The sequence below is a fragment of the Cyprinus carpio genome, chromosome A25 (genome assembly GCF_018340385.1).
Source record: "Cyprinus carpio isolate SPL01 chromosome A25, ASM1834038v1, whole genome shotgun sequence".
Taxonomy (NCBI): Eukaryota; Metazoa; Chordata; class Actinopteri; order Cypriniformes; family Cyprinidae; genus Cyprinus; species Cyprinus carpio.
The window spans coordinates 6048361-6061938 of record NC_056596.1 but is presented as its reverse complement, the minus strand read 5'-3'; the positions used below and the strand labels follow the sequence as shown (position 1 = coordinate 6061938).

The window sequence follows — 13578 nt, the reverse complement described above, 5'->3', positions numbered from 1 at the left end:
CACTGCATTTCTGTAATTTCCAAAGGAATTGTCTCAGGCCTCAAAATTTCCCAATCTCTCACTTTCTTTTGGCATTTCACATCCTAGATTTTTACTTCATGCCAAAAGAGAAACAATGCAGACAAATTTCCAATAAAAACGTTCACCTCGCTCTTCAAACAAAACAGTGGGCCTCTCATTTGTTTTGATGGTTTGATATTGATACTAGCTTTTATTAGCCTTTTATTTGCTACAATTTTCAGCAGAATATCCTTGTTTTCCTTGGTTGTGTAACTAAGTGGCAGACCCATATTTCAGCACGGCTTCAGGCTGTCTAAATCCTGACTATGAATTTCCAGTGAGAAGTAGCAAGCAACAGGGTTAGTGTGAAGCACATTGACATGATGCCTCTATAAACCCTCCGTTTTAAGAGGACTTGTTCCAGATGGCATCTGTTATGCACAAAATATGTCTCGCATTAAGTTTTGGATGCATTAATACAAAGTATAATATTCAAAAGTAACAACGGGCAGTGGAGAAAGTGATTTTTTTATTTGTGCGCAGTACTCGGCGGATCAAAGAGAACGCCAAGAGCTATATTGCACAGGTGACTGTAAAGGCAGGTTTCATTACAGCATGTTTCTCTAGGCCCGGGAATTACTGCCTGCTTGCTCACACGCACTACCGTGCACATATGCTTTCACTTTGGATTTGGAGTTGGTTGCAGAACTTTACCATTCAGCCCAATGAGCGCTTTCAGTCCGCCAGGGGTTCGGTTTGATCCTTGATGTTTACAACACCTCAGGACTCATGAAAGAGCCCGAGAAAAAATTTGCATCATTGTATTTTACTCTTTTATAACATGAGCTTTCATACGAGCACGAAGAAACATAACAGGCTAGCAACAAACAGGAGAAACTGTGCAAAACATGACATGTTTAAGCTGATGTTTTCTGAAGTACAAAGAAGAATTGATCTGTCATTCACTTAAAAAGCAGGGTTTATGCATTTTAAAGCTTCTGTCTCTCCCTAAGGAATGCAAAATGAGATTTCTTTAATGTCTCAGTTGTTTCTCAGATTGTTCTCCCCAGAGAAAAAGTCTCCAGAAGACACTAATGTGAATATGTATCATGTTTCAGATCTCAAATTTGACAATCTGTCATTGTTTTCTCCTTCTTTTCAAACGTTTTTCCTGAGAAAAAGACCCTAGAAGACACTAAACTCACATTTGTCTCTTTGTATTTCAGAACTCCTGTTTGACAATCTCTAACCAAAGAACTCAAATGTGTCTCATGAAGTTCTCCCAATACTGAATTTTAAATCTCTGTACTATTACTGCATATTAACAATTGAATCATGTTGGTCTCTTTTTACTTTTCTGAAGGATTTGTATTATTATGAAACAATGATGGTTGCTTTACTGAAAATCCCCTGAAGGATAAGAATATAAAGCCACAAAAGTTCTGAGTACATAAAAGTGGAAGTCCATTAATAACATATAGAACATAACATCACTTTCATTCCACTGAAATGACACAACTTTGAATTTTCCCCTTATTTTTTTTTAAACAAAAAACAGAAATGAAACTTTTAGAATGGTCATGCCATGCCCCTCACCTTCCATTGGAGTTGATGAGTTTGTACGCTATACCATAGTGAACCTATAGTGGGCCCCCTTCATCAGGACCCAGTACAAAAGATACCATTGTCCAACTCAGGCCATGGTGTGTGTGTGTGTGTGTGTGTGTGTGTGTGTGTGTGTGTGTGTGTGTGTGTGTGTGTGTGTGTGTGTGTATATATATATATATATATATATATATATATATATATATATATATATATATATATATAGTACATATTTATTATCAAATCTAAATAATAAAAAATAAAATGCACTGATTTTGTGTCAAGAAATCAGCCTGTTTGAGTGATTAAATCTGTTTGTTACTGTAAGATGGACTGATATCAACTCTGGCTGCCCACATGATGACTACAAGTCCATCAAGATTGGCCTTTCCAGCAACTGTAGCCAATAATAACACAACGAAAGAGTACAGTGATACACACATAAACACAATACACCACCATGGTAACACACATAACACCATAATAAAGCAGTAACATTACCTAAAAAAACTAAATACAACATAAAAACTCCTATAGAAAATTCAAATAGATTAAATAATAATAATACACTCTTGAATTAAAAAAAATATTTATCAATATTTTGCCTTAAATGTACATTCATACTGCATTGTTTAATACTGCATTTTTCTCACAAATGATTTCAAGCTTTATTGTAATGCTGGTAACACTTTACAATAAGGTTCATTAGTTAACATTAGTTAACTACTTTAGTTAAGCATGAACAATACTTCTACAGCATTTATTAATCTTAGTTAATGTTAATTTCAGCATTTACAAATGCATTATTAAAATCAAAAGTTGTGCTTGTTAACATTAGTTAATGCACTGTTAATTAACATGAGCTAACACTTATCAACTGTATTTTCATTAACTAACATTAACAAAGATTAATAAATACTGTAATAAATGTGTTGTTCGTGTTAGTTAATACATTAACATTAACCAATGGAACTTTATTAAAATGCTTTACAAAACTGCACAAGTAAAAACTCAATTAGAGCATATAACGTTGTATGTAAATATGACATTGTAGCAAAAAAAAAAAAAAAAAAAAAAAAAAACCTTTTAATATTATTAATATATCATTTTGTTATTGTTGTATTATGCCCTGGCACTGGTTTATTATTTGTATGTATGTATTTATTTATTTATTTTTGCAATGGATAATTTTAATTGTATTGTTCTTGGTTATGGCATTAATTAAAAAAAAAAAAAAAAAAAAAAAAAACTATTCCACTGGTCTGGAGAAGCGAACGCGCCACAGCGCCGCACAATCCCACTTGATGACGTCGATCGGTTTCCGCTGTCAGTCATTCCCCTCCTCGTGCCTCCTTCTACTATCGCTAGAAGAGTCGCTCGAGCGAGAAAAAAAAAGTCCGACTGACTGACCTACGGACTACAAACTTTCTCCTAACACCAATACCTCGAAGAAATGGAGCTGGGATTATGGAATTAAAGCCAGGAGCGCTTGCGATGGAGATTTTACTGCTGGAACTGCTGCTTTGTTGTAGTCTGACGGTGATTCGTGGTGAGTAACAGAGTTTCTGTGGAGTTTTTCCTGCGGCTCTGAGGTGTAGAACTCACATCACCGCGAACAATGTGATACATAGTAAAACGCAAGAGCGCGAGACAAACTTGCGCACGGTCGGTTTCGCGTTACTTTTACGTGCTTTGTTTTGTTTTGTTTCGCACGGGCGTGTATTTTGATCGTTTACATATTTAGAAATGCAACTGTAGTTTTGAAAGCAAAGTTAAATCTGCGGAAAGTCGAGCTGACTTGAACTAAATGATAGTCTGCGGTGGGTTTGTTAACCGAAATGTGCACTTCTGGAAGTTGAGTCGACGCTTTAAAACTAAAACCAACTTTTTGGGATGCCTGCTGGAAGCATTTGACATGTTTGGTCGGAGTTTTTAAGATCACAGGTCTTGTAAACTGCTCTGGTTGTGTGTTATGGAGGCCTCGGTGGTGTCGGATGTCAAACAGCGTGAAAAAGAGTGCAAAGTTATTAAATTGACTTTTAAAACTATTTTAAAGACGATCTATTTTACCTGGCCTTCATCCGAATAGTATTACTGAAGTTTATTAGGAGTGCAAAAAAAACAAACAAACAAACAAACAAAAAAAAAAAAACCCTGTAAGCCAGTTCAAAGACTCCCAGTATAAAGAGCTAGATTTTCTTGGTACCACTTCATAATAACATATATAACCTAAACAAACATTACTAGTGCTTAACAGGTACTTAGTTTGAAATTGATTAAACGTCTAAATGGGTAGTTTGTGTTCATTTTTTTTTTTACTAATAAATTAATTCTTAAAATTATAGTCTTGCAATATCTTAAGGTCATATATGCATAAAAATTACAAAAGTAAAATCTAAATGGTTTTTAATTTTGTATGTAGTATATCAACTTATTAAAAAAACGATATATATATATATATATATTTACTTATTGAGAGGGATAGAGAGAGATGTTTTTATGTATAATTTTATTTATAGATAGATAGATAGATAAATGATTAATATCAGATTTCATAGTGTTATAGAGAGGCATCACTGTAGACAGTTGCTGATGAGAAATTGACGTTCAAACATGCCTGTGCTTAAATATTTATAGTTTTAGCACCATGTACTCATTATTGGTTTGCTGGGATTTTTGTATTCACGCCTAGAGAGAGAGATTGAACTGCGGTTTGGTGTTATTTCTGGGGCAAGGAAGTTGAACCGTGTGAATAGTTTAATTCAGATGGATTGGGTCATATTAAGTGCCTCCACTCATATCTGTTTAGCCTCTATTCATAACTTTATTCCTAACATTTACCAACAACTACATAGTCCTTTTTTGTATTAGACTAGTCTTCTAACTCATTCCAACTAACTGTATTGCATAAATAATCCTTAAGATGATTAGTTTCTTTTAGACTAGTCTTCTAACCCATTTCAAAAAGTTTTAATATAGTGTTACCGAGTTGTCAGAACAACATGAATCTAAACCAATCCTGTAAAAAAAATAAAATAAAATAAAGGTTCCAATTAGATCCAAAAGGTTTAACTGCCTGATTCTGTTGGAAAATCTTTAATAAGTTCCACAACAAACAATTTAATTATCTTGTACTGTAGGAAACCATTCATATACGGGTGCTTTAGAGAACTCATAAACCAAGCTGAAAATCTAAAAAGCTGTAATAAAAAGAACTTGGTGGTGCAGGACAAAATGAAAAACCTTTATTTTTAAGAGTGAGGAACAAAACCTACTTCTTCTTGGCTGAAATGTTTAGATTTTGGCATTATGAAGTACTTAAATTATTGCAGGGCTCCATTGTTTGTATGCAGCTGCTGTTGCGTTATTATTACAAGCTATTATATTGCAATTTTGAGAACAGACTGTCATGTTGTTTTTCGGTGGAGTTTGGGCTTGTTGTTTTTAAATGCTTTTAGAGAAAAAACGTATTTATTCAGGTCACGTCAATAAGCGAGCGGTTCATTTGTTGACATGTCACTATGTACGTTTGGAAATGTCTGCCAGCAAGCATCACTGCAAATGTCAGAGCCTCGTCTCTGGAGTTTTTCTAGTAGTATTAATACAAATGTAATAAGTTTAAACCCGTTTTTGTGTATTAAAAGACAAAAGTGATGGAGTAAAATCTGTTGCATGTAATGCTAATTTAACATAAGTGAACAACAAAAGGCCTTGTTGAATTTTAGCATAACAAAAACCTCAAAACTTTTGATGCAATTGTCAAGCTCCTACTGCCGATGTCAATTATTCCTTAAGCTAATTAAGCAAGTTTGCATTTGAATTAAAGGATTTTTTCGGAGGAAAGTGGAGGAAATGTAACAGTTTCAGTTTGAAATTATTTTAAACGTTTGTAGGCCATTTAGACCAGATAGCTAGATCGATCTTTAGGTGTGAATTATTTTGTTAGAATCATAAGAAGGTGTCACAGAGTTCAGTTTTTTTTTTTTTTTTTTAAACTTTGCATTCTTGTATGTTTTCTTTAACGCAGTCTCTCACTTTACTGTATTGTCTCTTGCTGATAAGGGTTGGAGGAAGTGAGCGACCGGTTTTGATTGTAATCAGGTAGGTAAAAGGAGATTGAGGACAGAGGAAGAGAAAGAAAACAGAGATAGTGAATGAGCTGAGCAGCTTTTCATTTGAAGCTCTTTTCCCCACTTTCCAGGAGTCTTCACGTGTTCGTAGACCTCTAGCCTCTTTTGTGCTCCTCCCTTCTGAAGACGGTTAATTCTGGTGACAAGCTCAGACTCCTTCAGCTGTTTCTTTGTGCTCTTTCTCTACAAAGGAGGAGCCCGGTGGGCCCAGGTGCTCTCAACTCCCCCTCCTGGCACTACAAAAGTCAGAGAAGAGCGGAAGTTCCTAAGTCATATGGGTGCTCAGTTATAGACTGGAAATGAGTTCTCCTAGGGACGTCTGTTTAGGGAGATTACTCAGATTAGTGATCTACACGCTGTGGTTGAAATTAATTGCTAGACTTTGACTGATTTTGTTTCCTCTAGTAAGGCACAGTGTTTAAATGTCCATTGAAACAAGGCTCGCTTTGCTTTTGTCCTCTAGATCTCTGGCATGTTGCCTCTAAAACCATTACAGAGTTGCTGGGGTTCTGGATCTGTGTTCCCTTTTCTTTCTCATAGGGAGCTCAGATGTGCTCTGTGGGAAAGATTTGTGTTCACAGAAGCTGTAAACTTGCAGAAACTCATTTGAGTGGCTTCTAATTATGTTTCTATACAGTAAAACCTGGGTGAATTAGAAAAATAAAGTTTCTCAAAACAGCTTTATCTGTCTATCTGTCTGTAATTTCCTATCTATCTATCTGCCTGTCTGTCTGTCTGTCTATAATTTCCTATCTATCTATCTGTCTATCTGTCTGTCTGTCTTGTCTATAATTTCCTATCTATCTATCTGCCTGTCTGTCTGTCTATCATCTGTCTATCTTTCTGTCTGTCTGTCTATAATTTCCTATCTATCTATCTGTCTGTCTGTCTTGTCTATAATTTCCTATCTATCTATCTATCTATCTATCTATCTATCTATCTATCTATCTATCTATCTATCTATCTATCTATCTATCTATCTATCTATCTATCTATCTATCTATCTATCTATCTGTCCCTCTGTCTGTCTGTCTGTCTGTCTGTCTGTCTGTCTTGTCTATAATTTCCTGTCTGTCTGTCTGTCTGTTTATAATTTCCTGTCTGTCTGTCTGTCTGTCTGAGGTCTACCTGTTTGTGTGTCTGTATTTCTGAATCTGTCTACCTGTTTGTCTGTCTATCTACCTGTCTGTCTGTCTATCATCTGTCTATCTTTCTGTCTGTCTGTCTATAATTTCCTATCTATCTATCTGTCTGTCTGTCTTGTCTATAATTTCCTATCTATCTATCTATCTATCTATCTATCTATCTATCTATCTATCTGTCTGTCTATCTATCTGTCTGTCTGTCTGTCTGTCTGTCTGTCTGTCTGTCTTGTCTATAATTTCCTGTCTGTCTGTTTATAATTTCCTGTCTGTCTGTCTGTCTGTCTGTCTGAGGTCTACCTGTTTGTGTGTCTGTATTTCTGAATCTGTCTACCTGTTTATCTGTCTATCTATCTGTCTGTCTGTCTGTCTGTCTATAGGTAATTTTTTGTCTGTATATAAATTTATGTCTGTTCATTCTTTGGAGATTAATATGATTTGTCTGTTATAGATATCACAAAACTTATTTTTCAAAGACCCAGGTCAATACATTTGAAAAACATTAAGAATGTTATCTGTCTCCAAATAACCATAGAGTGAGAGAGAGTGAAAATTTCTTCATAAGAAGTCTTCTTTGCTGAATCTATAGGAACCATTGACAAGCTTTTACTTTTAAATGTATGTGTTATATATTTATAGCAACTAAAGTAAACCCCTAAGACTGAGAATCTTTTCTTGAACTATAGCCTAGCTATTCATCGGCTAATGTGTTTGGTTTAACTAACTGGAATGACCTGTAGTGAGTAATCTCGTCTGTTTGGATAGGAGATTGTGGTGGGGGGCTGGTTGTGGTTCTTATGCATCATGCTGGTGGTGGTGGTGTTTTTTCTTGCACATTTGGGCCGCAGAGGTCTGTGTGATCTCATAAAACAGTGCAGCTGTTGGGACGAGGTTATCTTTTTAATCCCCACTGCTCTGTGCTCGCCGGGGAAGGAGGTGTCCGAGTCCTCCCAAGCTCTGGTGGATCATTCCAAAGGCTTTTCTGTGCAGATGGAAGCATATGCAATTATGCCGCTTAAATGACATGTACATTGCCAATAGTCCCAGCAAACTGTGTAATATGTATATGCTTGAAGAAACTAGCTGTTAAGAAGAAATAATAGACCTGCATATCATTTTCACAGTGGTTTGAGTATACCTCTTTATTTGATGTAGTTGGAAAGCTGGAAGAAAGGAGTGAAAGAGGTGGACAAAAAGATTGAAGAAACAATCTGTGGGCCAGGCGGAATGAGGACAGCCGATTGTTGTTTGATGTCTGGGGTCTGCTGTTGCTTACAGCATGTGTGCTTCACGCCTCTGTCAGTGTTTAGTAGACGGAGTGCTGTGTTTGTATGAAGTGTATACAGCTATAAATCATGCTAAAGTTGTGTTTACACTTGCCACGTAATTGACACTTCCTGTGGTCATAGTTGGGTATTTAGTTTGTGATAACAGAACAGAAAGTCAAGCTTAAAGGTGTTGTTTTGGACTTGGTAAATTTGTAATGGAACTGATGGTCTTTAATAGTTTTAAATGGCCCAGGATAGAGGGAAGTATTTCTAAAATCTGACTTCTCAGAGTGTTGTATGTGGCAATTACAAAATATGCATATGCATGTTCTTAGCAGGAAGCTACTGATGGTTAAATGACATGACTATACTGAACATCTGGCTTAAATCTCCTTTTCCTTCAGTTCTATTTCTTCCATTAGCTCAATAAAGTGTGTATACATGAGTCTGTAGTTTGTTATTTAGGTTCAACCTTGTAAACTATTTCAATTGGGGCTGGCAATTTTTTTTATTTTCATAAAATGTTATAATTTTTTGATAAAATTAATTTTAGAATTTTAATTATATGGCTATAAAACAAACTATATTGTCTTCTGAATCCACATCTGATAATGGTTTATTTATAGTTGCCTATAGCTGAAAGGCATTATGTTATCCCAGCTGTCCAGTAATTCATTAAGTTAAAGGGATACTCAAATCAATTGTTAAAATTAAAGAGTCCAAATAGCAGATAAAAATCGTTCCAAACCCGTAAAAGCTCAGTTCGTCTTCGGAACACAATTCAAGATATTTTGGATGAAAACCTGGAGGCCTGTGACTGTCCCATAGACTGCCAAGTAAATAACAGTGTCAAGGTCTATAAAAGGTATAAAAAAGTCATCGTCAGAATACTCCATCTGCCATCAGACTTGCAATCTGGGTTATATGAAGCGACGGGAACACTTTTTGTAAAACGAAGAAAACAAACATAACGACTTTATTCAACAATTCCTTTGTCAACAGTCTCCTCTGTGTCTCTCCATATCACTGTATGCTGTGTATGCTCTTCTGTATCAGCCGTGCCACAAGGATGCGCTTTTTTTTACATGTATTTAGCTTTGATTTGAAAGAAAACAGCGCATCCTTGTGGCACAGATGATACAGAAGAGCATACGCAGCATATGGAGAGACACAGAGGAGACTGTTGATTGTCTGACGATGACTTTCATACCTTTTATAGACCTTGACACTGTTATTTACTTGGCAGTCTATGGGACAGTCACAGGCCTCCCGGTTTTCATCCAAAATATTTTAAATTATGTTCTGAAGATGAACAAATCTTTTACGGGTTTGGAGCGACATGGGGGTAAGTGTTTAATGTCACAATTTTCATTTTGGGGTGGAGTATCCCTTTAAATGTTATGAAATGTAGGAGATCTTTGGTGGTTCTCTAGCATCTTTTTTTTTTCTCCACAGAGGAGCTTTACAGGACACTTGCATGCTGGTTTTCCTTACTGGTGTTTGCTGATAAAATAACCCTCAAGCCAAAAATTGCTGCGGTGTTTGCTTTAAGATAACACCAAATCACATATCGTGCACTGTTTAGTCTTGTAAGACTGCTTGCTTAGTGGATACCATTCTGGCCAGAAAGCTGCGATCACGTGATGGAAAATGCCACTTTAGGACCGTTGAAATCTCAAAATAAGGCAAGACTTACTGTTACTTTTGGTCATGCTTTAGGTTGGCCTCTAAGCAAACCTCTAATCACAGGTATTAAACTGTGGTGCGTAACTCATTCTGCAAAGTTTGTGCCACAGACATGAAGGATATCTGAAATCGCGTGGTTTGTTTAGGAGAGGTGTGCTGTTACTTTTCTAAATGATCAGACTTACGATTTAAACAGGACATCTGATAAAATGGGTGAGGAAAAAATACTGCAGACTTGCAGTGCATGGCTCAGATGTTATTAACTTCTACTTCTCAGAGATTTTAACCACTTTCTTTGAAATAAAAGTCAGTTTTGTTTTGATACATCCAGGCTTTTATGACTTATATAGTATGATGTTGGAGAATATCGATCTCATAATAGAGGAAAAACACCTCAGTTTTATTCAAAGGCCCAAACTGAGCAAAATATGCAGTTTTATGCAGCTGCTGCATTTATATGCAAAAAAGTTGGAAGATAAAATTGACAGCTTGTATTGTAAATCCATGAAAACATTTTAACAGTATAATGCATTAAAAGCAGTTGTCACTCTGCATCTCCCAGTAATATGTCCTCGTAAAATGATATTTAATCCTCAGTTTTAGGCTCAAAGCTCTGTAGTTTTTTTTTTTTTTTTTTTTTTTTTAAATATATGGTGAAATATATAATGCAATGCAATGCAATGATGATTGAGAGACAAATAAACATTCTATAACATAAAGTCTGATGATACCATATTTGAAAATAACAATTGAACATGACTTTTCAAAAAAAAAAATATATATATATATATATAGTTTTTGAATGATACCAAAATGTAAAAAACAGTATAAATCAGTCAATCAGATGACAGAAGGTGTGTAGTAAATTGTGTACTACTGGTTTTGCAGTTTTTGATGATGTTGATCATTTAGAGGCCTTTGAAATTTGCCTACCAAATATGCAACAGTAATCCTTATATAGGTAATATTTACCTATGAGGAGTTTTACATTTTATTATTAATAGCATCACCCCAAAAAACAGAAACCCGCAGTTGCTTATCGTTGATGACATGGTTTTTAGTAAGTGGCATGCTGGTAAACCACAGCAGGACGTCCCAGCCCTCAGCACTGTCACTATAGTCCTTGTGTCTGCATCTAATGACATCATATGTCCTCTCCCCCCTCAGCCCCAGGAAGTTATTGACTGCGATGTGAGTGGCACATGCGGACGGGTGTGAGGTGCCAACTGGCGGTCCCCGTGGAGATGTCTGGGTGCCAAAATGAAGGGCAGACATTTCCGTTGTTTCGTCTGCTATTCATTCCCTAGAGAGCGTCACATGTGCCTCTCATTTAGCACGATGAGTTCATGAAAAACACTGATTATTTAGAGACGGGAGCCTGGGTTGCAGCAGACAGATGGAGTGGATTACGAAGCACGTTTTTGAAATGGCAGATTCCTTGGTAGCAGAAATGCGGAGTCATAATTTGTAAAGAAAATGTTATTGTCTGTTCCTCATTTTTAATAATGATTTAACCCAGTAAAATGAAATTTTGCCCATATTTTTGGTCACATCCAAATTTTTGCCACTAGGTTCTCCCTTGCTGCTCTTCGCCAACCGGCGGGATGTTCGGCTGGTGGACGCTGAGGCGGGCCGGACGGAGTCCAACGTGGTGGTCAGCAGTCTTGAGGATGCGGCCGCAGTGGACTTTCTCTTCTCAGAGGGCCTGATATTCTGGACAGACGTCAGTGAAGAGGCCATCAAACAGACCTACTACAACCTCTCTACTATCTGTAAGATCATTGTGTTGTGGTTTGGAATTACTGTCAAGGAAATTAAGTCTTGGTCACACTTTATTTTAAGGTCCAGTTCTTGCAATTAACTACAACTTTCGCCTCAGACTTGTAATTTGCTGCTTATTAATGAAATTAAGTCTTGGTCACACTTTATTTTAAGGTTGTAGAATATTGTGTAAGTTAAGTACTATAAAAAGGTATTGGGTTAATTGTAGGGATTAGGGTAGGAATATGGTCATGCAGATAATGTACTTTATAAGTACTAATTTAAAAAGCCAATATGTTAATAATAGGCATGGCCTAATAAGCAACTAGATAATTGTGAGAATTTGGCCCCTATTGCTAAAGTGTTACCAAAGGACTTCAGTATGCTCACCAAAGCATGCATTTATTTGATCAAACATACAGTGAAAAACAGTAATACTGTGCAGTGATATAATATTACAAAAAAAACTATTAAACTTCTCTCCCAGATTTTTTTTTGCAAGCTCTTTATCAACCCTCTTTATTCAACGCCTGCTGCATAGCTTTCACTGAACAGCGTGTTTTAATTCAGGATTACCATTATGCAATTTTGAAGAGCTGAAAAGGGCATTGAAATGTATTCCTGATTTAGTTATCTCCGCGGCCGCGCGCTCTCTTGTTATCGCCCCGGTTGGGATTTAAAAACATCATGCAAAAGCTGAATACGCGATTCGAAACAGCAGCTGTTTCAAAAAAGCTCACGTTGCCATGAATCACATTAATGGGCCTGATCTTACAATGTTTTTATTAAACTGAGATCATCTTTTCCGTCGTATTAAAAACGTTTATTTAATTTTTGTATGTCAAAATGCAACCCTGCTCAAAAATGCTAATAAAGTAAAATCAATAATGCTATGGAAAATGTTATACTTCCCTAGTTTGTATCGCCGTGTAGAAAAGTCAAACAAACATTTTACACATCAAAAATAAAAAAAAAACACTATTACAACATAATGTGTGGTTTTAATGCAATAATGCAAATAAATTGCTCAATGTAACACACACACACACACACCCACACACATATATCCATTAATAATAATATATATAGAGAGAGAGAGAGAGAGAGAGAAGAGAGAGAGAGAGAGATTACATGATTTTCCATTATTTTTCATTTGTTTTTGTGCTATATTTAATAATGGATGCAAGTTTTTAATTAACTTTTTTATGTTTGTTATTATTATTAAAATTAATGTTGTTATTATGGAACAGTGCAGAATTAAAGATGTGTTAAAATAAATTTAAAAAGTCTTTGTCAGAGGCCAATTTTGACATTAATTTTCATATAGACACTAAATATCAGCCTTGAGCTTAAATAATCGGTATAATCGGCCCTGATAAATATTTAATGTTGACAGACACTGATGGATAATGAACAAAAAATAAATAATATCGGCAAATAACCACAGCGCTTCTACATATTCAGACTTTGCATGTGATTGGTTACGAGACAGCTAAGAATCAATGCCATTTCGCATCATTTCTCAGTCATGTTGGACTGTATTTTAATATTCATTAATTTTTGCAGGCAGCAACCCAACTGTAGCACAGCAAAAATATCATTATCTGGAGGCAGAATGAAACATTTGAGGAATGTTTAAACTGATAATACTGTTGTGGAACTGAATGGAGGCCTTGTTTTTCAGCTACACAGGCCACACTGGGCAGAGGGCAGATGGTGGTGGTATCAGGTCTGGATTCTCCTGATGGCTTAGCCTGCGACTGGCTCGGGCGCAAACTCTACTGGACCGACTCTGAGACGAACCGCATCGAAGTGGCCAACTTGGACGGCACCTCTCGCAAGGTGCTCTTCTGGCAAGATCTCGACCAACCCAGGGCGATAGCGTTAAACCCTGCTCATAGGTGAGTCCCTTCAACTCTGCTCTCATTTCCTCTTTCTCTCGTCCCCATCCTCCATTCAGTGGGTGGTCTTTGCATGTGTCCTTCC

At 36.4% G+C, this 13578-nt stretch overlaps 1 protein-coding gene across 1 annotated transcript in view; it reads left to right on the top strand.

The window, feature by feature from the left end:
* Positions 1-2900: 2900 nt before the first annotated feature.
* Positions 2901-13578, top strand: part of LOC109050602 (low-density lipoprotein receptor-related protein 5-like) — a 59825-nt gene continuing 49147 nt past the window's right edge. Inside the window, exons 1-3 of the mRNA XM_042715154.1 lie at positions 2901-3154; positions 11403-11603; positions 13277-13493. Of these exons, the coding sequence (XP_042571088.1) occupies positions 3073-3154; positions 11403-11603; positions 13277-13493 (500 nt within the window). The 5' untranslated portion in view covers positions 2901-3072. The remainder of the gene's footprint in view (positions 3155-11402; positions 11604-13276; positions 13494-13578) is intronic.